Source organism: Rhipicephalus sanguineus, chromosome 4, assembly GCF_013339695.2.
Source record: "Rhipicephalus sanguineus isolate Rsan-2018 chromosome 4, BIME_Rsan_1.4, whole genome shotgun sequence".
Classification (NCBI taxonomy): Eukaryota; Metazoa; Arthropoda; class Arachnida; order Ixodida; family Ixodidae; genus Rhipicephalus; species Rhipicephalus sanguineus.
Genome location: NC_051179.1, coordinates 42,560,065 through 42,587,510, shown reverse-complemented (window position 1 = coordinate 42,587,510; position 27,446 = coordinate 42,560,065). Strand labels below are relative to the sequence as shown.

At 46.4% G+C, this 27,446-nt stretch overlaps 1 protein-coding gene across 2 annotated transcripts; it reads left to right on the top strand.

The window, feature by feature from the left end:
- The first annotated feature begins 1,699 nt into the window (after positions 1-1,699).
- LOC119391159 (gastric triacylglycerol lipase) lies at positions 1,700-19,285 on the top strand. Of its 2 annotated transcripts, XM_037658834.2 has the most exons (9): positions 1,703-2,067; positions 7,492-7,699; positions 10,824-10,935; positions 12,168-12,318; positions 12,875-12,967; positions 14,072-14,227; positions 15,887-15,958; positions 17,501-17,569; positions 18,629-19,279. In XM_037658834.2, the coding sequence occupies exons 1-9, from the start codon at positions 1,873-1,875 to the stop codon at positions 18,896-18,898; spliced, it is 1,326 nt and encodes a 441-aa protein (XP_037514762.2). In that variant the 5' UTR covers positions 1,703-1,872; the 3' UTR covers positions 18,899-19,279. The 2 variants fall into 2 exon arrangements, with proteins under 2 accessions (XP_049270513.1, XP_037514762.2); XM_049414556.1 differs by lacking the exon at positions 12,875-12,967 and having other exon boundaries at positions 1,700-2,067; positions 18,629-19,285.
- The last annotated feature ends 8,161 nt before the right edge of the window (positions 19,286-27,446 follow it).

Below are 27,446 nucleotides of genomic sequence, written 5' to 3'. Positions count from 1 at the left end.
CAGGCAGCCATCTTGGCCCTCGTCATGAAAGCAGACACGTGGCGGCACTGAGGTCGGGGGGCGATGGTCAAGCGACACTGTAGTCAAGCATAACGAGCGAAAGTTTGACGGTTCAAGCTGCTGCAGGGCTTCGCGGTCGAGAAGTCACGCGAGGCCTCCCCCCCCCCCCCGCCCTTCCGTTCCTGGGGGTGGGGGAGGGGGCGGCTTAGTGTAACTCCCGCCTCTCGCGGTTTCGAATGACAGGCGCTTAGTTAAAGCAGTAAGCGTCCCCATTTCGGGGTAAGAGCAGCGCACCCAGCCGAGCGATGGAAGATCCCAGTAGGGTGACACAGAGGGAAGAGAGACTAGCTGCGGCGCTAAAAGAGGGTCGTCGTGGTCGTGTCTAGTGAACACCATGACGGTGGGAGCGGTCGCAAAACCGAGTCAATCCACGTCTATGTAAGGCACGTAGTCGGTGACCTCTTTGTTCGTGCGTTGCCCTCCGTTTAGCTGCCTCTCTTTCTGTCCCGTACCTTACTGCCTTTTTCTACCCCTCGCCACTTCTTTACCCTCTCCCCTTGTTTCCCCTGAACGCGCGACCTGAAGTGTTGCCTGAATGGAAACTGCCCGACGCCTTTAGCTACCACAATATACGTAGCTGCGGCCACGCCTCGTCAAGAGTATGGAACTCAGCCATTTAACAGAGACAGGGCGTGAAACCAGAGGTGGTGAAGGGCACGCGCCTTCAACTTGGTGTCTTCGCACTGACTTCGACAGCTGGCGCTTAGTTCAGTATGTTTCCCAGGCATTTCTTTCTTTACACGGAGCCCTTGTATCCAGAGACCGCAGGCGATACCGGCGGCGGAGGCTTGGTCTGTTCTGGAATGTTGCTTGCTCCCACCCGCTCGCTGTCTTGTAAACCTTTGCAAAGCGCCGGATTTCGGGAGGACAGTCACCTCACGAATCTTGTAGTGCGAAATCTTTGCCGAGAGACAGGGAGAGAGAGAGATGGTAGTTTGAGGTTAGCCCTACCCGTATGGTGCCGCGTCAATGAGGAAATGAGAAGGGAAGGCAGGTAGGAAACGAAAGGCCACTATCTCGTAATGAGTCCTCACATTGCCGAGTGCCAAATCATGGTACATCACTCCCAAACGGAACAAAGCAGTTGGCGCCTGCCTACAATGGGAATCGAACCAACGACTTGACCTACCGCTACGATGGCCTCATAGATGCGCGCATTGCGTAATCTTGCAGCATGCCGCTTGGAGGCAAGGGACGATAAGGATCCGAGGAGCGCGCACTTGCCTGGACAGCTGAGCGAAGAAACATTTCTAGCCGGAACCGATGTCGGGCCACACTGTTGCCGTTCGAGCCACGTATAGAATTAGAGAAGGAGAGAGAGCGAGAGAGAAAGAGCATTGCACTCTGGCTGACAACTGGAAGCCTCAGCAGCGCCGGGGTCAGGTCTCCCGCGAATGTCAGCGCCGCTTATCTAATCGTCACTCGCAACACACACTGTCGGGGCGGCGTAGCGTCACTTTCACTAATGCCCGCCCCCACAGTCGTACAACAAACAGCGTCCGTCGCCTATCTTTCCGTTTCTTCTGGCTCCGTTTATAGTCACGTGATGTTGCGTCAACATACTTTACCGGCCTTGAACCAACCACGCAGAGAGACAGAGGCCGTCCGATGACATCATCGTCGTTGACCGCTGGCCCTCGGTCCACATCGCAGATTGGTCGACATTTACGCAACACGGTAAGGCGCAGCTCGCTGGGCAGTTTCCCTAGCGGTGGATTTGCTACCTGTCTACCCCGGCTGCCTAAAGGCACTGCTAGGGAAAGGAAAGAAAAAAAAAGATAAAGAAAGACGGGACGGGTTTAGCGACCGCGCATGCCTCGTCGAAGGACGGGTGCGCGTGGTCAGTCGACGTCGCCGAAGCCGCCGCCATCGAAGACTGGTGGCGTCATGGGCTTCGTGAGTACCAAGCACGTTCTGGCCGTGATGGTAGCTTGCTTCGCGACCCATGTTTGGATTCAGGGATCGTCGGCCGTCGACAGCGTGGACCCGGACGTCTCAAGAAATGTGGTAAGCCGTCATCTGTATGTCTTCGTGGCTTTCGTAAACGATCGGTGTTCGTATGTATCGAGTGATGATTGTTTTTCTTGCCCGTGTGACTTGTACAGATTATGGTAACATCGAAATTGAGAAATTTCACCGCAGATTGTCTATGTGCAGGGGCTGTAGAACAGTTCGAGTGAAACTTCTGTGGTGATCTTTGCCTGTGTTACTAGTGCAGCTTGTGGTAACATGAACATTGAAAAAGTTCATCGCAGATGGTATAAATGCAAGGGCTGTACATCAATATGAGTGAAACTTGTGATCTGAAATGGTCGATCGTTACGCGCTGAATAATAATTATAAAGAAATTCAGCGGCTGCGAGCTCGCGCGTCACTAGAAATGTTGGAGAACTGATTCCAACTGCAGCCTTCAATGGCATTACTTCCTTATTTCATCATTTCACGCAAAAAAAGGGGGCGGTATAACTTTTTTTTCTTTTTTTGTCAGAGGAGTCAACATAATTGAAATGATTTTAATAAGGTTCTGGGGCCAGGTTCTCAGCGAGTATTGTATGACTTGTTTTATTGCTGATAGCACATCTGTTCATTATAACAGACATTGCGTCGACGGCGGCAGGTTCAAACCACCCCCCCCCCCTCCGAAAATTTTCAATTTTGCATATTTATCTATACACGCATCACATACAAACCCACGCACGAACATACATAAAGGGTGGTTAAACGCCCCCTCCCCCCCCCAAAAAAAAAAAAAATTCTGGTACGCCCCTGAGAACAGGTCATAATTAGGAGCACAGTTGCTGATCCACACAGTGTTTACTCTTAAAGTAAACTTTGAAGCACCTGGGCGTGTTCTAGACACGCAAGAAAAGTAAAGTTCGGATCGGACAGGGCACAATGAAGGTGATTCGCGAAACAAGAGCACCTAATTAATGTTCTACTGGAGAAACGCCACTCGAACATAGAAATGCGTGAATGCAGACGTAATGCGACAGCGAAATAAGCAAGAACGACCACAAAGGAAGCGCTGGGAGAACCTCAGCTGGTGCATCTTATCACGTGTGGCAGCAAGCTTTGTGCACACTCCGCCACGCCACTCTAACCTATCGTGTTTTGTGGCACGTGGCAGCTTCTTGAGAGTCGGCGAAAATAGCTTGTTTGCTTGCGTAGCTATAGGCGCATCCTCGTTTGGCTCCTGCACCCCGTGTCGCCGTGCTAAAGACTACGCCTTGGGCTAAATTTTTTTCCCGCTTGAAATACGTAGCAGGCCATGAAAGTTAAACGAGGAAAACGTGTATTACAGACTTTGCGAAAGCCTAAACTAATTTTGAGAAAAAGACAGTGATAAACTTAAGGACAAAAAAAAAAAAAAAACGGAAGCTAAAGAGCGCGCAGAGAGTGTGAATACAGTGGAATCTCGTTGATACGATTCTGGAGAATACGTTTTTCGGGCTTAATACGTTATTCTTTCTTTTTTTTTCGGTCAACGTCTCTCTGAAGATAATGATGTGCATGCGGTTAATACTGTCACATTTTTGCCTAAAATTGGATAATATGACCGTGAAGGAGGTAATTGACCGATAAATTTAGAAATGCTACGCTTATTATTCGATATACTAGCTTCCTTTTTTTTACTTTTCAGAAGAATTTACTCCTAGACGTTCAAAAGAAAAAAGTCCCGCAAAAATTGAGCAGTTTCTTCAATGTCGCTCAATAAAAGTGGGTTGCTGATGGAGTATGCACATTTTCCTCCTGTTTTTAACCTCTGTGGTTAATACGACTTTTGTATAATACGCTTTATTTTCGGGTTCCCCCTAGAAAACGTATCAACGAGATATGACTGTAATACATTAAAAAAAAGAAAGCTGTAGCCGTTTTGTCAAATGTCATGCCCTTGCTAAATGTTTGTCTGCCAGGTGACTGATTTTTGGCGTTGTGAAACTTCTTCAAGTTAATTATTTTGCTATTAAAATGATCTGTCAACAAAACAACAACGCCTGTAATACATAATGAAACCACGTAATAAGTATGTCAAGCAGGAAAATCAAAGAGATACGTTTTGAAATTACTACGTTTTCAAAGTTGGTTGATGTCATCCGATACATTTTGAATGAACAATAGTGCGAATAATCATTCAGTGGTTCACTGGCGGGTGGATGAAACGTTTCCAGTTTCAGACGACTGTATCTGTCCCCAGTCCACCCCGGCAGGTGGTTAATAAACCCGTTCTATATATATACATCTCAACAAGTCTGTACAAATAGCGCGACCACTTCGGATAATAGAAACTGCGCTGATCACAAGAAAATGTCTACAATTGCAGGAGGGAACGAACACTGGACGAGCATCACGACAGTTTGTTATTAGCCAAGAATGTATCTAGCCCTGCTTACTCTGCGAAGAAAAAAGAAAATGAAAAATATCGCTTTTGTGGTTTTTCGCCACACAAAGGAAGCGATACTTTAACAGGCGTTCTTATATTGCTTGAATGTTTTTACGAAGTCTTGTGAAGAGATACCGTGACGGAGAACTCTGCAGGCTTATCAGTTTCTTGCTATTTAGTTATATGGACTTTTATATAGTCTCATTCTGATCTTTAATGTTATTGTTATCGCTTTTGTTTTTCGTACCGATTCGTAGTTGAGGTGACGCTTGTGTCTGTGTTTTTTTTTTCTATGCGTGTAATGGAGAAGAAGAAGGTGTGTTCTATGTGCTAGTGCTTTATCCCTTGTCAATCGTGTTTTTGCGTTTCATTTTCGACCCCCACTAGAAACCCGGTGATCCGGAATGCTTTCCTTTTTCGGAGTCATTGTTCAAGATTAGGTATCTGTTCTTCAAAGGCCCATACAGCCCATTTATTCTCTGCCGATTCATACCTCTTCAAAATTCTCCCCTACCAGACACCTCTTGAAACAGAGCCAATTTTCAATGAAACCAAGCCAAACTTCAACATAAAAAAAGGAATAAGAACGTCTCTGGTCAGGCAACAGCAAACAATAACGGCAGTAATATTTAATGAAGTCACGTAGTTTGGGTATCAAGCATGAAAATCAAGTAGCCAGGCGAAGTCACGCGTAAGATGGCTAAAAGTTCAATTAAAGCTGGAGGCTAGCCAACACATCTCCCCCTCCCCCGAAATTGTCCGAGGAGGCGACGTCTACCCCCAACCCATGCACTCTAAGAAAAAGAGAGTCCGTTGACTTCTTTTTGAGAGTTCTGGCTTGCCACGTGTATGACTCCCTTTAAAGAGGCACGCCAACTCTCTTTGGGGGTCATTATACTCTCTCCTGAGAGTCGTGTGACGCACAAGAGAGTTAACGTACCTCTTTAAAGAGATATACGCGGCACCGTCAGGACTATCCGAAAGGAGTCACACTTACTCTTTTTTTCTTAAGAGTGTGGGGTCCGCCTACCTAGCAGTCCCAATCACTAGCTGCGTTTTGTTCTTTGCGTGCAAGTGCACTGCTGGAGTCAAGATTGCTCAAGTACACTTCCCAAGTTTGGCCGCTACAATGACGGATTTTGTTTTGTGTGCTTTCTTCACTCTATGTTAACAGTTAGCTCGGCATCCAACTTCACACACACACACAAACACACACGCACACGCACGCACACACACACACGCACGCACGCGCACGCACACGCACACACACACGCACACACACACACGCACACACATACACACACACACGCACACACATGCACACACACACACACACACGCACACACACACTTTAGCCACACCATCCAACCCCGGGTGGATGAGAAACTTACGCCTCTGATTTAACAACTGAGAAAGGGCAAAGAGACCACGCTAGTTCCACACGGTTCTGATACCCTATCACTTGATTAATTAAACTATATACTACGCGTGGTCATTGTGACTTAAAAGAATAAAAATACTGAAATATTTGATTTAATTAAAGCGGCGCATATGTAACAGCTGGCACTGAACTTCCAACGAAAGCCGCGAGAGCTTATGATTTCGTCAGTCACCATACGCGGTGAATTTTGAAACGTCGCATACGCCAGAAAAAACCAAACAAAAAGAAAACAAACTCTCAAACGCGCCTTCAACAATGTGGTTAGGGCATTTATAAAGAGTGCGAAGACCAGAATATAACGAACTTAGGAAGGATGAGCTGCCACCGTAAGATGGGGGACAGAACATTCCGCGTGTTATCACGCGGCTTCCGTTCCTTGGCACATTTTTTTTTTTATACGTTTCTTTCGGTTTTCAAGAACAATGCTGCATTTCATACACACGCTTGCCTGTTTCCGCTTTCCGCCTTGCGTAAGCACTTTTCGTGAGGAAGTGGCTGCGGAAGTGCTGTACACTTTTCCTGCATTACGCCCGCACAAAACGTGCGCCGTTATCACGATGCCTTTTGAGAAACCGAGCGAAATTGAAAACTTTCTCGCTACGCGCAGCATTCCGCCACGTAACGGTGGTATATTCCTCGCCCCTTGGAAAGCACCTTTCTGTACCGAACGTGCAGAGGTCGCAATATTGCGCCGGCGGCTGAATCTTGAAATATTCATATTCGAATATGCACCTTTCATCGCTGAGATGTCCTATATCTGCACCCTACGCACGTTCAAGTTTCTCTCGCACGAATTCATTTTCGGGGAATGGTGAGTACGTTGTTCTGCATACAGACTGGCCTCATTTGCGTGGCCGTTGCGGTATTCATGCTGTGGTCAAGGTAGGTATGTTAGTTAGCGAGGACTAGAACACCACCGTTGTTTAGAACAGTGACAGTATACGCCCTAAAGCGCTCACTTGCCTACTCACGTTAACTAAAACGCGTTCTTGGGCTAGTATGTCCATGGTCTGACAAAAATTTGGAGGCACAAAGGAACGAGGACAAGAAATGGCACCAGTCCTATCACTTGTTGTCCTCGTTCCTTTGTGCCTCCAAATTTTTGTCTACACACATTACACTTGCGAGGCTGCAATATGACGTATACAGAAGGGGGCTTTATTAGAAAATACGGAGGCGTGGGCGTGGGTTTTCCGTTTTTCTAAAAAGGGGAGGGGGGAGAGGGGGAATATTTTGGTAACCTAATTGAAAGGAGGCAGTGAAAATTTTAATGTTTTATCGTTGTGGCGAAAATCTTAGAAGTGTATTTACGCGTAGTTTTTCGAGCAGTTCATCTGCAACAAAATGTCTGGTCATTGGTGCTGATGAGATAGCTCCCGGGAGAGGGGGATGGGAAGACTTGATGCCATAAGAACGACGGAGATCGTTGTTTTGGAACGATATTGTACTCATAGGCGGTGAGACATCGCCGCCACCTTATGGGGAATTCTGCGCACGCCTATGAAAGTACGTCAAGAGATACGCAGCGTCTTTTTGAAATGTGGCTTATACTGTAGCGACAACTGGTATACAATTATCATTCACGCGGCGCACCACGCCATTCGCGCAGTCGCAGATCATCGCCGACAAGGGCTATCCGGTGGAGGAGTACGAGGTGGAGACGAGCGACGGCTTCGTGCTGTCGATGCAGCGTGTGCCGCGGGGACTCAAGTCGGGCTCCAAGAGGCTTCCCGGAGCCAAGAAGGTCGTCTTCCTGCTTCACTACCTGCTGGGCTCCTCCGCTGACTGGGTCGTCAACTACCCGGAACAGAGCCTGCGTACGTCCTCGCCGTATACGTCCGTGCGGAAAGTTGGGGTGTTTTCGCAGCGGCGGTAATGCCGTACCGTTTACGCTACGGTATTACCGTTCCGTTTTAAATGTACCACCACCTTAAAATAAATTGGTTGCGCCAGTTGCTCGATGCGTGCGGTAACATGTTGAACGAGAGAGAGGTAACTGTAATGAGGAAAGGCAGGGATGTTAACCGGAAGATAAATTATCGGGTTTGCTACCCTGCACTGGGGAAAGGGTAAGGGGAGACAGAAAAGTAAAGGAGAGAAGAATGAGAGAGCAAGGGGCATAAGTAGAAAGACAAACACCCACGGGGATGTCATAATCGTTCAACAGGTACAAGATGATGATTATATAAGGAGAACAAGATGATTATTATAGCTGTCAAAGAAACAAACGAAAGACCAGCGTCCCCCTTGTTTTTCTGCCTTTCTTCTCTCGTTTCTTTCTTCTATATTTTGTTATTCGAGCGCTGAACATACGTGAAAAATACATTATTTTTATGCCGCACTGTGACATTCCCTATTACACACGATGTTAGGAGGAAAGAAAATAGAAAGGAAGAAACAGCAGATACTCGAGATACTCGACAAGTGAAGCGCAGTACTACTAAAGAGTACTACTCACTAGAAAGATCTTGCCAAGCTTTCCACACAGAAAGACTTCGCCGGTAGACGAATGTTACGAGTGCTTTCTCAACACTTCGGTGTGCGATAGCGTCGTGCGCGTGCTGAAAAAACGAGGCGAGCATCATACTCATGCGACCGCTGGCGTGTCCGCGTACTTACGCCAACAACGCATCTGCCGCGAGCACGGCGGAGTCTCATTACGCGCGTCGTGCTCATCTGCGATTCCCCCGAACCATAGAATTGCTGATGCGACCCATTACCACATTACCACGCACAAATGCCTGGAAGCCGTGGGTTCGTGCGCGCCGACGCTGCGGCGACGAAAAATCGTGATAGCGGGACCGAGAGGCTCTTCTTCGCTGCGCATCGCCAAAACGGCGCAGCATTGCGAAGGGCCGGTGGCATTGCCTAATCGCGTAACGCGCTCGCAGTGCCGTTCCTTCGTAAGGAGACCGCACTTCAAGTGCCTGCTGGCGTTATGTATTGTGATTTGAAGGCATCACGCACACTCATAAAAAAAGAAGCCACCCATTCGAAGGAACTTATTCGTCTTCGTACAGGTTTATGGACCATCCATTGCTTATCGTCATTTATACATTTTACAATCCATCTCTTTCGGTTATCCTGCTGGAGCCAAGGTTTTTACAAGGAGAACTTGTCGAAACTTTGGCTCCAGCGGCATTCCCTCTTCGACAATTTCTCGTTCAAGCGTTCGCTCAACTTTTGTCTTTTTCGGGTTACCACACCCTCTAGTGCGGCCACACAGAACACCGCTTCTTAGTTACCTTCTGTAAAACTGTGCTCGTGCGGTTTTGCTGTACAAGTGGCAGAGTTATTTTACGTTCATGTGTAGCCGGGTGGGTTGCAAAGCACTGTGTAGTGTGACTGGCGGTTTCACTATAATGCGGATCACCCCGGAATTCCACAAAGTGCTCCCATATCCGAGCCTAACAGAAAACCAACGTCGGAATTCTGCCCACATTGCCTGAATCGGGCCAGAAATCAAGCCTCCAACGTTGCGCTCGATAGCGGAATGCCATGTCGGTGCACAAATGAGCTAGTCGCGATGGGTCCAAAACACTTCATGAATTACTGCGATCTTAATTATTAATTAATTAATTAATTAATTAATTAATTAATTAATTAATTAATTAATAATTATACGTTTAATTAAATAATCGATCAATCACCGTGAGAACAGCCAGAACGTACAATTCGACTACCGATCAGTTGACGCCAACTCAAGCTTACATAGTACTGCACGCTATTGTTTGAGATAGCGCAAAGGCAACTCGTTTATGTAGTCACGACCGGGAACTTTTCGTGAGCGTATCGGGAAGAGATTAGAGCTTGGGTCGAACACGTCAGTAGGCGTGTGACTGACGTGGTCAAGGGAAGACCAGAAAGAAATAAAAAAGAGGCACACAGCCTTCGACAATGTCACACCGTAAGCGTAAGTACACGGACATGAGAAATGACTGCCTGCCTGCTACGCCTATGGAGAAAATGCCGAGACGAGGGCGCGAGGGTTACTCGCACTCGACTAATGCGCAACTCACATATTTATTGCCCAGGTCTCCCCAAACGCGTTTGTGGCATACATAAGCGTGATCGACCCTTGCATAGCTAACTGTATGCACTTCAACGCGTAAACTGACAGCGTGCACGTGTATACTCTGAGAGGCCACCCGCGGTTAGATGCGAGAGCTCGTTAGTATCAAAGCGCTTTTAGTAACCTAAGTAAGGATCTAATTCGCGCACTGTAACATTTAATCAATGTATCTCTTCGTATCTCGTCAAGATAAGACTTCTTTTTTTTCACCTTTAGTGGCAGGAAATCGTTTGTTTAAATCCGACACAACTTCAATGGGGATTTCACGAAGGGATTGCATTGCAAGACGTGCCATTCATTTATTACGGCAAAGTGGTAGTCAACAACTCAGTGAAAGCGTCAAACAATGCGAATTCGTCTTCACTTCACACTTCGCAAAGATCACATCAATTAATTATTTATTAATTACGACAAGGCTGTTTTTATCAAGCTTGCACTACGCTAGGAACGCTTAATGCTGGTCCCTTCGTTTATCATATAAACATCGTCACAATTTTATTTATTCAATAATTCTTTTTAGTTACGTGCATTTATTCGACCATGAAGGCATAATTTGTATGTTGAAGTGGGGTAAGAGCAAACGATTCGATCGCGCGGTGTAAAAAAGAAAGGAACAGTACAGTGGAAAAAATAAAATACGCACGAGGCATATTAACACTGCTCAAACGCGCATGATCTGACCGCGAAGTACGTTCACCTTATCACGATTGAAAAATACATACAAAAAGGAATAAACGCGGGGCACGAGTGACTTTCCTCAGTCTTATTTGTTTCCTCTTTTTACCGCATTTCTGTTTTACATCGCATATATTTTTTAAATCGCGTGCATTCATTAACGCTCTATCGTTCTTCTTGTGTTTATTTTTCAGCTTACATGCTGGCTGATGCCGGATACGATGTGTGGCTCGGCAACGTGCGAGGCAACACATATTCCCGCCACCTGCGCTACAACAGACGAGAGAAAGACTTCTGGGACTTCTGGTGAGTGGACAACCGAACTACGAGCTGTCAATAATAATTGCTGGGGTTTTTACGTCCCAAAGCCACGATATGATTACGAGGCACGCCGTATAGTGGAGGGCTTCAGAAATTTCGACCACCTGGGCTTCTTTAACGTGCACCCAAATTCAAGTATACATGGGTATCTTAGCATTTCACCTCCATAGAAATGCGACCGCCGCGGCCGGGACCGAACCCGCGTCCTTCGGGTCAACAGCTGAGTACCGTAACTCGCTACGAGCCGTTGGGGAAGCGCTCTGAACTTGATACTAGAGCGTGTGAGGGCGACAGCCGGGTTTCATCCGTGAAGCAGCGCAGTGAGACAAGTAAATTTTTTCGACTGATACAAATCTTAGAAAGTTCGCCATTCTTATGGATCAATGGCAGGTTAGAAGAAACATCGACACCTGTACAATGCCCCGTGTTAGCGGCATTCACGAAATCTTATGAATAACTCTTGTGTATGTGATTATATATGAAGCAGCGCACGACGACAGGCACAAAAGGAACGAAAGGGACACTTCTTTTGTGCCTGTCGCCGTGCGCTGCTTCATATATATAGTCATGAACTATCACCAACTCGCACAGCTTTCGACATTACTGATCTTGTGTATATGCGTGTGCGTGACTGTACGTGTTATTTGTGTGTATATATGTGATCATTGTATATATACCATAGTCGACACGGAACCAGACTAATATCTCCAGGTAATTATTAAAAAATGCTATCTATCTATCTATCTATCTATCTATCTATCTATCTATCTATCTATCTATCTATCTATCTATCTATCTATCTATCTATCTATCTATCTATCTATCTATCTATCTATCTATCTATCTATCTATCTATCTATCTATCTATCTATCTATCTATCTATCTATCTATCTATCTATCTATCTATCTATCTATCTATCTATCTATCTATCTATCTATCTATCTATCTATCTATCTATCTATCTATCTATCTATCTATCTATCTATCTATCTATCTATCTATCTATCTATCTCCTTTAGTTAATGCAGCTGCGATGGTGACGTCAACGACAGTATAGTTGTCAAAAGAATCTTTTATAAGTTTAAATTGATTAAGCGTTTCACGCTAGTGTCCCTTTAAGTACTACGCAGTGCAAGTCATCTGTTGTATACTGCTTTCCAACCAGCACGAGACGGTGCCTGACACTCGCGATGTTCTTTCCTCTTTCGAGGGAAGCTTCGACGAGATGATTGCGTACGACCTGCCGGCCATGCTGGACTTCGTGCTGAACAAGACCGGGCAGCAGAAGCTGTTCTACGTTGGACACTCCCAGGGATGCCTCATACTGTTTGGTCTGCTGGCCGAAAGACCGGAGTACAACGACAAGGTAGGAGAGTACGCCTGTGTCCAACTCATCATCATCATCATCATGATTATGCCCACTGCAGCTACCCACCTAACTTCCTGCCTCTCCCTCGAGCGCTTGCCTTCTCTTGGATCCAGTTTGCTTGTTACTCTTAGTGACCAGCGGTTATTTTGCTGCCGGGCTACGTGCTCTGTCCATGCCAATTTCTTCTTGACTTAGACTAAGATGTGTTTAACACGCATTTGTTCACTGATCCACTCTGCTCTCTTCGCGTCCCTTAAGGTTACACCCATCACTTTTCTTTCCATGGCTCGCTGAGTCGTCGTCAATTTAAGTCAAACCATTTTCGTTAGCCTCGAGGTTTCTGCCCCGTAGGTAAGTACCGGTAAGATGCAGCTGAAATATACCTTTCTCTTGAGGGATAGTGGTAAACTGCCATTCATGATCTGAGAATTCCTGCTAAATGCTCTCCACTCCACTCCATTCTTATTCTTTTAGTTAAGAAGTATCCAAAGCATTGGGGAACAACGTTTAGGACTTGCTGGTAAGTAAAATGGCTCTTTTTTTTCTGCCTCAGATCGAACTGTTCGCTGCCATGGCGCCGGTGACCACAGTGACGTACATGAGGTCCCCCATACGCCACCTGGCACCATTTGTGGAGAACGCGGGGGTAAGTAAAATGCATGCCGAGCCGGCCCTCTGCTTTGCTTGTTTCTTTGCGCAGGTGTTCCTCCGAGCGAAGTGTACGCGAGACAAAGGGCTGTAGCACCGAATATGGAAAATAACTGAGAGGGGCACCTGGGCCCGTATTCAGAAAAACATCTGACGACAGAATGTTCGGAAGTTCAACCACTTGAGAATAATGCGCGTATGCATCTGGAAATGGAACAACGTACTGTGACATAGTTTCGGAATCGTTATCGATTCAATGCGAAGTCAGTCAAGCGGGGGAGGGGGATAGAGGAGAGGTGGGGAAGCCGCTCTGGCCGTATACCTTAGGCAGGTCCAATTGCCGGCGGCTAGCATTATGACCTGAACATGCACGTTCTTGCACTAAATTCTAGCCTTGGCCGCAACGACGTTATCCACCCTGTGCCCCAGTAAGCTCCAGAGTGGCTAGCGCCACAGCGTTGTTCATCTTGGGGTGGACAAGGGCTAGCTAATACTGCTGTGATGTGCATCTGTAATTACAATACATTGACGAGCAGACCGCACAGGAATGAACCACGCATAAACTTCCTAACCTAAATTCTCAAAATCAAATTCCCTCCTGGGAGGGCGGCATCAGCGCCGATGGTGATGCCCCCGCCACCCCCCTCCACCTGCGAAAAATAAAGAACTATAGGTCTCTGGTCGACAGCACGCTTACTTGCTGGACACTGAGGATTTGTTGACGCGTTTGTTATTGTTACGTGTTTTGATATAATTTCGATCTGAATGACTCTAAATGGAGCGGCCTTGTGTGTGTGCGCGTGTGCGTCCGTGCGTGTGCGTGTTATTTATTTATCGTTGATATCTCTCTGCCCTCTTTCCAATCCCCCCCCCCCCCTAGTGCAGGGTAGCATACTGCATACCAGCGTCTGGTTAACCTCCCTGCCTTCCTCTGCCCACTTACTCTCTTATTTTCCACTGACTGACGCGTTTCGCGCCTCTACATCGGACTCGCAGAAATTGTTGGGGAGGACGGTGATTTCTTTCAGGCGCCGACATGTCCAGACTGACATTGTTTGCCGCATTCCTCTTTTGTTTATATTTCTGCGTGTGTTTCTCGCAGGCCCTGTTCGCCCTGTTCGGCGAGTACGACTTCCTGCCGAGCAGCCCGCTGATGAGGCTCGTCGCCGGAACCCTGTGCCAGTTCGAGGAATCGCGCAGCCTTTGCGAGAACGTCATCTTCTTTATTTGCGGACCGGAGGGCCCGCAACTCAACAAGGTACGCGGTGGCTCGAGGTGATTGACGGTCCTAACGAGCCTGTGCGGAAACCTACGATGTGAATGGCAGACTGCGGTGCAGTGAAAAGGATAGCATCCTTTCTTTTGTGCAGTAGTAGATGTCATAGGCGGTGTCCGAAAGGTGGTGCTCATGACCCGTTTCCGGCTACTACTTCCGACGTGTGCAGCCAGGCCTTCGAGATCGATTTCTGTTACTGAGTGGATATAGGTAGCTGGTATGACTTGCACACTCATTGCAAGATTAGATAGATAGATAGATAGATAGATAGATAGATAGATAGATAGATAGATAGATAGATAGATAGATAGATAGATAGATAGATAGATAGATAGATAGATAGATAGATAGATAGATAGATAGATAGATAGATAGATAGATAGATAGATAGATAGATAGATAGATAGATAGATAGATAGATAGATAGATAGATAGATAGATAGATAGATAGATAGATAGATAGATAGATAGATAGATAGATAGATAGATAGATAGATAGATAGATAGATAGATAGATAGATCTTTAACGACAGCCCCGGATGTGTTAGCCTGGCTTGTTGCCTGGTTTGCTACTCCAGGGTCCATATTCACAAAAAAATGTCTTACGCTAATGATTTTCGTAATAGAATGTTCCATTTCGGACGTTCAACCCCAGATATTATTATTAATTATAGAATGTTACAGCCAATCCCGATGCGGGACATGTCATTAGCGAGGCCTGCGGATCAATGCGAAAACGCACTTACGAAAGAGAAGTTTCGTGAATTCGACCCCAGGTTTCGGTGATGACTATGGCACATACATGGTATTGGTTCTCAATGAAGAGAACCAATACAACCCACTGGCGGAAGACTGCTGTTCATTGCACCTGGAACAGTGCAACTGGGAGATGATGCGGCCGGGTTCGTTATTCAGGCCTGCTGGAATTTTAATGCGAAGAAAACTATATGGGAGTACCTACGCAAGCTCATTCGAGGTCACAACACATCTAGGGAAGCCTTGCCATATTATTCAAGTTTTCCGGTATGCCTCTTAAAAACCCTTTTCCTTGCTTCACTGACATGCGCTGACGTTCACGTGCACGCTAGTGCGTGCAGGAACATCAATTTTTTTAACTGCACCGAGACACGATAACACTTTCTATTTAATACCAACCATTCGTAGTACCACTATGTTGGGCAAATACCTCCAGTGAAAATGGAATGAAAATAGACGCGAAAAGAGTGATCGAAGTGTTTCACGAAAGAGGTCCAGCATGGTGGTACAGTGGTTACGGTGCTCGGTTGCTCACCCGAAGGTCACAGGTTCGATTCCGGCCGTGGTGGTCGCATTTCGGTGGAGACGAAATGCTAGAGGCCCGAGTATTGTGCAATGTCAGCTCACGTTAAAGAACACGCTAGATGGTCGAAATTTACGGAGCTCGCCGCTACAGCGCTCCTCATAATCATATCGAGGCATTGGCGCATAAAACCCCATATATTAGTATTGTGTATCGTGAGAGAGAACAGCATAATCAAGTGTATTGGTAGAGCAAACGGCGTGCAGTTAGGACCTTCGCAGACCGATTGGGCCCCATTTTCTGTGAATGCACTGCATGGCGACGGCATTTTCGTGTACAACGTTCTTGCTGCGTCCTTGCAGACTCGACTTCCCGTTCTCGTGAGCCACACGCCGGCTGGAACGTCGGTGAGGAATATGGCGCACTACGCTCAGGTGAGGCGAAAGACGAAGCGTATAATTATTCGAGAATGAGGTGTCAGTATATTTACTAGTCGCAAGTATACGAAAACTAGCCCGCTTGAATGTTGATCAGGAAAGATTACAATTGACTGTCACCACAGAGTTGTTGCATGTAGAGAAGAAAGCGATAAACAAGAGGTCGTGCCGATTCCCGTTTGACCACCATCGTGGTACCACCCATACCAGCAGTCTTCTGGCTTTCGCCTTCGAGTCTCTTAGGCGAATGCATTAGGGGACCGTGTGGCGTATTTCTTTTGCACAACACACATACAAATCGTGCAGTGCTGAAGGGAACCCTTGAGAGTAAGCTCTGGAGATGAGTGAAATCAATTGAACAGCCTGGGGAACAAGGACACAAGAGCGTAATGAAACAGGACTAACGCTAAACAGGTGACTGTGATTAAATTCTAACGTTTCAGAGATTTGCTCATGGAGGCTTCATTAAGATTATTTTATTTCCTTCTCCTGCTGTTTACCCAACAGGATGGCATCGTGTAAATAAATAAATAAATAAATAAATAAATAAATAAATAAATAAATAAATAAATAAATAAATAAACCCGGAAACCGGGACAAATGTCCAAATCCTCTTTCCGCCGCTAATCTATAGCTCGCGTAAACAAACACCTCTCCTCCCGCGAAAGTAATCTTTAGCGAGTAAAGAAATATTCGTTCCGCTCAAGTAATCTTTTCCGGAAGGAGGATTTCTCCCGATCCCCCTGTAGTAACACATTTCGGAAGAACCACTGGGCCGGTTTCACGCAGCTGCACAGCAGTAGCGTAGCCAGAAATTGTTTTCGGAGGGGGGGGGGGGGGGTTCAACTATACTTCATGTATGTTCGTGCGTGCGTTTGTATGTGCGCGCGTATATATAGACATGCAGATTGGAAAAAAATTGGGGTGGGAAAAGAGTCTGGGGGTACTTCAAATAAATAAATAAATAAATAAATAAATAAATAAATAAATAAATAAATAAATAAATAAATAAATAAATAAATAAATAAATAAATAAAACGCTTCGACAGGTGGCCTTCAACGCTTGAAGAAGACAAGATCATTTCTTGAAACGTTGCCTCCAGCGACGTCCCCTCTTTAAGGATTTTTTGTCTGTTAAAGCTCCCCTATTCTCCCAAACTTTTGCCTTGTTTATGTATACAGATAGCGGTATTACTTCTCCAGAGAACACTCGCATCGCGCTTATCTTCTGATATCCTGGGAAACACTGATCGGCTATTTAGACACATTAGGCTGCTACTGTGTATATGACCCACCTCCTTCAATTCTATTCTTTTCTCATCGTCACGAAGAGCGATTAGCCGTCTGGTGTTTTCAAACCAGCGGCGTGCGATCGTATATGCATTACCCTCAGTAGTTGTCGCCGTCTCTATGATTTCTATGACAAAACATTAGCAGGACAGCTCTGGATGCGAGTAGACTTTATCGCGCTGTGTCTTAATCCCTTTCAGTGGCTCCACTAATTCGTGCCGTTCTGTATTTTGCGTCTTCTCTTTTCAGTTGGTGTTGAGTGAGAAGTTCCAGAAATTTGACTTCGGAAGGATCAGGAACCGAGCCCGCTACGGACAGGTAAGGGGCCGTTGTCGTTCTTTGATCGTCGCGTACAAGTTGCGGTGTTGCTTACGAATGCTACTTTGTTTCTTGATCAACCTGTTACAGGGCAACGCGCAACTATCGCTTTCTGTGGTAAAGCCAATTAAATCGAACTAGTGCTTCGCTTTTAAGGTTTTACGAGAGCCAATTAAAGCCAGCAGGTAAAGTTAATATAAGCCAAGGAGAGCTTCGCTTTTAAGTTTTTACGACAGCCAATTAAAGCCAACATGTAAAGCCAATCAAAGCCAACGAGAGCTTCGCTTTTAAGGTTTTACGATAGCCAATTAAAGCCAACAGGTAAAGCCAATTAAAGCCAACGAGAGCTTCGCTTTAAGGGATTTCATTACGAACAACTTCCAAAGCTTTTTTTCTCGCTTGGCAGTGCGAAATGGGAACACAAAACGACCGCTTTTGTAAAGTTTCCTCTTTTAACTTTTTTTTTAACAGCGGAGGTTTTTTATGTCGAGCCTGCGCTGTATGCATGTCTGTCCGGGGTCACGCAGGTCACGTAACCAGATGGAGTGAATCAAGAACTAAATAAAACGGAACGATGATGATGCTTGAAATTATGAAGATGATGATGGAGATAGGGGGCGCTATTCTGGATACTGTTAAATTCCGCCATATTGTCAGATTTCGTGATGACAGCATCTTAAGCCAATCAGAGCGGACGTAGCAGCCCTATGGGCCAATCAGAGTTGACCAATGGCGGAATTTGACAATGTCCGGAATAGCACTCATGATGATGCTAAAGGAGGAGGATCACGATGATGATGCTGAAAATGATGATCTTAAACGGTTATGATTAAATGATGATGATGCTTGAGATGACGATGGCGATGCTCGACATGATGATTCTAAATGATTATGATAATTATGACGGTGCTCGAAATGATGGTGATGATGCTAAATTATTAAGATGATCATGAAACGAGACTAAGCTGCATAAGTCTACACCGTCCGAAGGTTTTCACGGCGTACAACTGGCTGTGGTTCTTATTTTTATCTTCTCCTACTCTCACTTTTCCCCCACAGCCCAATCCTCCCGAGTACAACCTGACGCGGGTAACGGCGCCCGTGGCGCTCTACTGGAGCGTCGGCGACTGGCTGGCCGACCCGAAGGACGTGTCACAGCTGCGCGACAAGTTGCCCCGACTTATACTCGACTTCCGCGTGCGAGACCGATCCTTCACGCACCTGGACTTCAGCGTGGGCGTCGGGGCGCGTCGCCTCGTGTACGAGCCCCTCATGAAGGCCATGGCCAGCGTGCGTGCCCTGGTGCACCACTTCTACCCGGACTCGTGAAGAACACCGCTCCACAAATCAAGTCACAGCAAAATCATTCGTACAGCCAAAGTTGTTCAGTCATGTGATAGCTGCCAAGACTAAACGTTTCCAAATCTGGGCCTACTTAATATGTACTGATGGGCTACACCCTAAGCAAAAGTCGAGTATTTGGGTAGTATTTCTGCCAAACAATTATAATCGTAATCGATCTCGAGTACTTTCCTTTCATTATCACCGCGGTCCCGGCACTTCCCGGTCACGAACGACGTGCGCGCTATCAGCGTGACATAGCATTTTTGATGGGAAAGTGGCGAGAGCTGGGTTTTCAAGAAAGGAAACGCGAGCAAGCAAGATGACGATTAGAGTTGTCTGGCAGAAATACTCCTCAAACACTCCATTTTTTTCTTAGAGTGTAGTTAGTGAGCCATGACGTTGATGGAGCAGCGCACAAAAGACACAATCACGCGCACATAAAGATGACGCTAACACAAGCGCTGGAACACTTGTGTTTCGCGTCATTTTTATGTGTGCGTGGTAGCGCATTTTATGCGTTGCTTCATCAATATCTGGGCCTACACACTTTCGAAGGGCTGATTGTATTCTGGCGTCAGTCTGACGTATACGACAGAAATACGAGGGTTGGTAAAGTGGCGTCTTTCAGGCTGTTATAAATTCAGGCACGAGATTCATGAAAAGGAGTGTACACAGCCTGAGAACTATATACAGACAATCGGCATAATAAGAACTAAGCCAACGTAGCTACCTCTGCAACGTTTTATTGCAGAAAAAGAAAAAAAAACACTATACAAGGAAGCAGAAACTTTGTTTCTACGGCGTCGCACACTATAACCCAGGGCTTGACTTCGTTTTCAAAAGTAATATCGAAAAGAAGAACAAAAAAAAAAACATTGGTATATTCTTCAATCTTTTTTTTTTGTCATATACCCTCTCGAACAAGAACTAAAAGAAGTTCCGGTGGCTACTATACCCGTCTCACATCATTTAGGCCCCTTGCTCACAAACTCGTTTCTATATTATTTTCTTTCTCCATTTCTCAAGTTAAGGGCAGTCATTCTTTGACTCAGGTTGGAAGACGAGCTTCAATAACGTTGGTGGGAATACAGCGCAAAAGAAGACAGGTACAAGAAAGGCGATGCGCACACAGCTCAGACTTTCAACACTTTGCCTTCCTTGTGCCTGTCTTCTTTTGCGCTGTATTCCCTCCAATGTTTCACCAACAAACCCAAGCTTCGACGCTAAGTCGCTTCAAGAACGGTTGAGCTCTTAGACTGAGCAGCCGGCTCTGCGTGGTTAACTCAAAGAATCAGTGCTAGGGAGGAGACGAAGGCGGGGGAAGACATACGCGGCACTGCGTGCGTGTTGGTCGATCATAGAGGTCTTGCAGGAAAGCCCACTCATCAAACATCACCACGACAGGATGTTCTAGTTTCTATAAACAGTTTATCATCTTGCCACGAATGACAAATTCGCTATTACCGAAGCCAACTCTTTCAGCTTAACTCTGCCTTTTTTCCTTCAGCGTCCCTTCAAAGAGACACTAAAGAGAAAAACAAGTTTTTTCTCGTGTTAGTCGATTACCCTTTCACGGCACGAAAAACACTACGCCTGCTGCGAGAAGACGCTCGGTAAACAAGAAAACGCGCAAAAAAGAAAAAGAAAAAAAGAAAATGCGGATGGCGACGCCACCTTGAAGTTTCCGCACCAGTCGCCGTGATGTCGTAGGTTTCGACGTCGTCTACTAGGGCACTACGTGGTCGCTAATCCGTAAAAAATGAATTACATTGTCTTTTGAGCGAGCAAGCGACTTAACATACCAAATTTATAGAAAATTTCGTTGAGCCAATGCGGTCAAAATACGAAAAAGCATGTTAAAATCCGTGACGTTACCATGGGTGATTACGGGGGGAATTCTAAAAGTGATAAATTTATTTTCTCATGTATTAATAAACCTAAGGCGATAAAATTAACGAGACTGTAGTTTTCAGAGCATAATTCATCAGTCTAAACTAACTTATTATTTCTCTTTAGTGTGCCTTTGAAGTGAGAGACACACGCTCCGACCTTGCGTCCAATCCGACGTCATGCGCGACGGTGCGCCAGCCGGACTGGTGACAGTTTCATCGTACCGGACCGCCGTATTGGACGTCCGCGGTGTGCGCGTCAAGGCGATTTCCTAGTCGCAAGATCAGACCTTCGTATGGCCGCAGCCAATGGCAGCGCGGGAGACGTGTGACGTCCCGCTGCAGGTATCACCGGTCCGTTCCCCGCCGCTCCCATCACCCTGGCCAAGGCGAGTCAAAGCTCGAGGCATTTCTGTCGGTATCGCCGATCACGGCACCATGAAAAAGATAGGCTACAATTTCGTTTTCACCCAATTTCTAATCGAATAAAGTGACGTTTCAAGGGCGCCATTTATGCAAGGCAGCGTCCGTTTCCAAACCGCTAGCAAAATCGTGAGGCTCGATGCAAAGCCATTTTGCTCTTCAACGGCGACACCGACCGTCTAGGCTAGCCGGCTCGTTTCGCTTTCCCCTTTGCTCTTCACATCGAGAAAACCAGTTGCATATATGAATGCGTGATATAGGAGTACAAAGCTTAACCGTGTTGGCAAGAACAAGCGCTATATGACGAGCTCGCGTTTGATCGCGAACGGCGTTGGCGATGGCGTCCGCCTTGCTAGGCCTACCGCTCGGAGCCGTGAGTGAAGGCGGCCTTCTTCGATGTGTTTGTCGCTCGCGAAGGCATAGTTTTATTGACTATATTCTTGTAGAACAAAGCTCGACTGGGCTAAGTTTTTTTTGTACTTATTGAAGATGATGCGAAGCCTTGCCCACATCGCAGGGTTCTCCATCAGCGGGAGGAGCTAAGTCATACCCCATGCCCTCCCCCTCCCCCCCCCACCGCGATTGTTATTCGTTTCAGAAAGAAAACAATACTCGTAATGGATGCAGAAATGAAAATGAAGCATGACGCGTTTCTCGCAACCGCCTGCCTTTGGTACCTGGCTTTCAGGGTTAAAGGAGAGAAGTAAACAGTTCTTGGAATGCAATATCAGCGGTTCTCGGCCGCCCTTATATTGAAAAAAAAAAAAAAAAAACATGCGTGAACACAACCCTGCTCCTTAAACAACGACCAGGAAGCTAGCTTCATGATCAGCACACAGAAACTTCAAAACAGTGTCAAGTACTGCAACGAACCTTAGCAACATTTATGAGGAAGACCGTTTTACTACAGGCAGCGCAAAAGAAGAAGAAAATAGTTAAAGAAGCGAGAAAAATAAAATAAAAAAAACTCAGGTCTCAATTTTGACGGCATTTTTTATCGAAGAGCGCTTATGTCTGTGAAAACACCGTGTTAATATTTATGTCCTAATTTGCTTTGTTCACGAGATTTAACGGGCCAAAATGACCCTTGCTGTGTGTGCTCACTTCAGTGCGACTGATGGTTGTTATCAGTGTGCATTGTGCGTAAATCTACAGTTCTAATTATTCTGCTGCAGCAGAACTTTGCTCTGGTGGCTTTTTGTCAAGAAAACTGTGTTCTCAGATTTTATTTGTGCCTGTGTGCGGGGGTGGGCTGCTGCCGTTCTCTAAAGGACTAACGCGTACGCAGTTTGCAGCTTACAACCTCAACTTACCCCGTCAGTATTCGCTAATCAGAAGCACGCGAGACACCGCGAACACATGGTTTAGGTCACTTTGTCAAAACTCTCCTTGCACACCGAATAAAGCACCTGTATGCAGCGAAGGCCAACTTAATCTGTAACTAAATGCCACAATCAGCAGGCGCGCTGTTATGCAGTTGTTTTCTCACTGCCTGCTTGCTTCCCTTCCATTACGTGCATTGTACGCTCTGACCATCTTCCCCATCCTACGCACACTGTGCCTAAACAACATTTGGAAAAATTTAGCTCAATCATTTCCGAGCCGTTTATTTCACTTCCCGCTATCACATGTTTTTGGCGTCGCAGATAACGCCTTCCTGTATCATCTCGACCTTTAGCTTAGCGTTTCAGCAGCCAGAAAACGTGCGGTGCGGCATGATTAAGACATCAGTGGCCGAAGCTGCCCAATTGATGACGTTTTGTTGCCACTTTACTAAAGTTCTTTTCCACGTCGAGAACAGCAGAGGTCACTGGTGGCGCCATGCAGACGGACATTACCCTTAGTTTTGACAACGAGTGTGGCCTACAAATTAATTATTACAGCACAAGGCGCTTAGACACCCTTGGTCATAAAATGTGAAACCGTGAGCAGTTCTGGAAACTCATTCATGACAGCTGCGCAGATGTGAGATAATGTGTGCGGCGCCGTTTAGTATAAACGTTTCGACTTGCTCTAAGTCTATAGATGTTCACTACACGCGATGCGCGCAGCCCATGACTACGTCCGAGTATTCTGTGCCGATTATTTACGCGTTCACAAAAAGAAGATTGCTGAGAAAAACATTTTCGTTGCGCAAATTTTTTTCCTTGCTCTTTTTGTTGTTGCCTACCTCCAGAAGCTACTGTCATAGGCTGAGGATCTTCGCGACACCTTCGAGGACTGCCAGCATTGCTTTACGTTCCTCAAGGAAAACCTGTCTACATCTAACCGCGATGCGGTTGACCAAGCATTTATTCAGGAAGAAGCGATTGATATCTTGAAAGGCGCGCCCATCTTTCCTCTAATGGTTGTAGGCGAGGTTGTAGGCTGCAAACTGTTTACACGTTAGCCCTTTAGAGGGCGGCGCCAGCCCACTTTCGCACACGCTAGACACAAATAAAATCTGAGAACACATTTTTCTTGACGAAGAGCCACAATAGCAAAGTTTTGCTGCAGCAGAATAATTAAAACTCGATTTACGCAAAATGCAAGCTGATAACAACCATCAGTCGCACTGAAGTGAGCACGGACAGCAAGGGTCATTTTGGCCCGTTATATCTCGTGAACAAAGCAAATGAGGACATATGATATCAAAACCGTGTGTTCACTGACATAAGCGCTCTTCGATGAAAAATTGTCGACAAACTTGAGACCGGAGTTTTTTTTAATTTTTATTTTTTGAAAATGAACTTTTTTGAAAAAGCTCGCTTTTTTACTATTTTTTTATTTTCTTGCGCTGCTTGCAGGAAATCTTCCGTATAAATGTTGCAAAGGCTTTTTTTATATTTGACACTGTTTTCATGTTTCTGTTTGAAACAGGAAAGGCGCCAAGGTGCCTCAGACTTATAGGACACTTTTTTTATTTTGGCCGTGTTTGCCATATTTTCACATTTTCTTCCTTTTGAGGACGGCATAAAAAAAGCATGGATGTAATTCACAGTAACGCGTATTAAAACCAGCAAAAAAAATTTCCGCACATCATTTATAGTTCGCGTTAAATTCGGCTGTGAAAGCCGAAAACATTGCAGTGAGCAAAAACAGGAGGCCCGCGCCGCCACCTTCAAATATTTTTTTTTGGCGCGTTGGAAGCGTTTCTCGGAAATAAAATTCTCGGTTCCGTGCACTTTGAATGTGCCCACATAAGATATAAAAAAACCCAGGCAAAACAAAAATATCGACCGGACAGGCATGTTCGATCTCTCGTGGAATCACCCCATGGCGAGATGGCGGTCGCCGGCGGTGGGCGGTGTTTATAGCCGGCGACTTTTAGGGCTTGTTCCGCACTGGAATATTCTTTTACAGTCCACTTTTCACATTTGTAGAGGCATTATTGACCCTCTACTTCTATTTTTCGCTGAAAACCACAAATTGTTGGGTAACCCTGTAAGTAAGCGCTGGAAGTGCATCAATGTTCAGTATAATTCTGACTAGCCCTGCAAACTGCTTGAAGTGCGAGAGCCTTCTCGAAAGCTCGGCGGGCGTCTGGCGTGGTTGTGCATTTGCATCGTCCGTCATGCCGCGAGTTCCTGAATGATCCCGGGTTATCGCGTCCGCTCGATTTGAGCGCCACCGGCTGTGTCCTTGACGTGGGCCTCATCCGCGCAGACGCGCTCTCTGCGGCCCGTTGACGGCGGCTTGTGACGACTGCCGCGGCGGGCGCTAGGTCGAAGCTGCAGCTTTAAAAGGCGGTGGCGCGCGCTTTGCGAACGCGCTCGTGAAACACCGTGACAATCGTCGTGTGACAAAAACGACCAAGACGGCAGGAAACCACCTCAGCAGTTCTAGGCCAATCCCTCAGAGTAAGTGTGTCTATGGGCACTAAGTACCGCTGCTCCACAATTTTAACTCGGTGGAGGATTTTTTGATATGGGGATGAGCATTGTTATCTAGATGCTGCGACGTCCGTTGAAGGGGTGCTGACACAAAAATGATCAGTTGTCACTTTTTTTTTTTTGCATCGAATGAAAGGCCGAGCCCCCAATAGCCTAGAAAATGTACTGTTAATCGGGAGTCCACACTGAAAAAGTAATTACAGTATGTTTTAAAAATCTAGTTTCGGTTCCTACTGCACCCTGACGTCACAACGCGGTATGAGCTTCTCGCCACGCGCTCGCGCAAGATGTCGCGATGTTCTCACGGCCGCTTCGCTCCGTGGCTCCGTTAACGACGCTCGAGCGGCCATTTTGATTTGTTTACGTTGACGCACAAGCAGCCATTTCGAACATATTGGTTCCTGACGGGATCACAACTAGCCATACTGGTGCGTGATGCCACCAGAATTTAGATCGTAGCTTGGCGTCTCGATAGCGTCGATCTCAGTAGGTGCGCCATTGGAAAGTCAATTTTAATGTTAAAATAAATTGGTCTTATCGGCGTTTACTGAGCTTCACACTTGCGCAGAGTCCTCTCTGCATAGAGGAGATTTTTATGGCAGAGTAAATTCGTATTAGAAAATTGGTGTCAGTACCCCTTTCAAAGGGCTCTGATCGGGATCCTGACAAAATAGATTGATGGTTTCCGACTGGACGGCTCACTTGTAAACTGTACGCCTGACTAGCCCATATGCAATATGCATGTCGCAGACTGTGGGCGGCGATGATGTTTTGCTCGCTGTGGCTCAGTCGAACAACTGGCACGGATGGTGACTTGCGACACGATCAACGCGCGTTATTCAGGTATAGACGAAGAAAACGTTTAATGAGAAATAAGCATGCTGCTCCACCCATGACGTCACCCTGCGTGGAATGGTCGCCATGACTGATCAATCACGACGAACGTTGCACGAGGAGTTTGCAGCTGTTCTCGACAACTCCACGCCTTTTTCGAATAGTTCAAATAGTTTACTAACCAACCTAACCTAACCGCGAGATAAGGCGAGATAAGTTGTGATTGACACACACGCGTAATACACAAAATATAAGCGGTAAATATAGCCGAGCACTTCTTTAAAATCAATTTTGAAGTGCGTGCCACGCAACTGATCGCAAAACGGAGCACACCGCGACATCGACATCAACAACCAACGACCACTTTACGTAACGAGTTTGTGCTCGCTGCCATGTTCAGTGCGTGCTCTCTGCCGCAGTAGTCAACGCGCTACTTACGTGCACGCGTTGCCGTGCACGGCGCGCTGCGCGTCACTATCTTGTGTGGTCACGTGGCGTGATTTACAGAAAAAGAAAGACGCCTCGCTGGTACCGCCTTTCTCGGCGCTCTCTGAAACCAAGTCTGCGACTGGGCGCCTATAAGAATGCCTTTAAATTATTAACTGTCGCGCGCTCGGCAAACGAGGCTTTTCAGCCATAATGAGTGGTTCATTAGCTACTATTGCAACAGAAAAATAGGTCTTAAACAATTTTTTTTTCCTGTGTATCTTTAAAGCAAAACATTTTGCGCACCTCTTCGGGTTTGCTGACCGATGGCTGCTGCTACTCGCTCGCCGTATATGTCCCTCACCTACCCCTGATTGACGTATTGGTCAGGAGTATGGGGCAGAATTGGCGCCCCTCGTTAGGATGAGTTGGAGGGCGACCCCCCTCACAACTCACGCCCCCCCCCCCCATATGCACACGCATGCGCAGGGGGGATGTCGACCGCTGATGGAGAGGGTGAGAGGCCGCGAAAGCGGACAGCTGCGCTCATGATGCAGAAAGGATAGAGTGCACCGGAGGAAGTGGCCTCGCATCGCACAGGCGTTTTAATATTAAACGGAGAAAACAGCACAGAGAGGAAAAACACGAGGAAGACAAGACGCACTGCTACAGAGCTGTGCGTCTTAATTGTCTTTCCTCGTGTTTTTTTTTTCCTTTTTGCGCTGTTTTCTTTCATCACTAATGAATCGACTCGCCCAAGCTTCCGTTTTAAAACTTGTTCTGCTGCCTGCCTGGGCGCTCCCGCATGGGCGCTCCCGTACTCCTCATTGGAGAAGCCGGGTACGCAAAACAAATGGCGTAGGAAAGCTAGCTAGCTAGCCTCTTTCAATCCCCCTAATGCTGCATTGCGTTCAAGTGTGCGTTACAGTCTTTGCCGACACGGGAACTAAACGAAGCCTGACACAGCAACAGAAAGTTGAGCAATATGAGCGTCGCGTCGATCAAGAACGAATCCGAGACACCGCGAAATGAAACTCCGCTGTGTGCAGATTTCAACAGGGCACGTTCGATCTGCTGCCATCTGTTGAG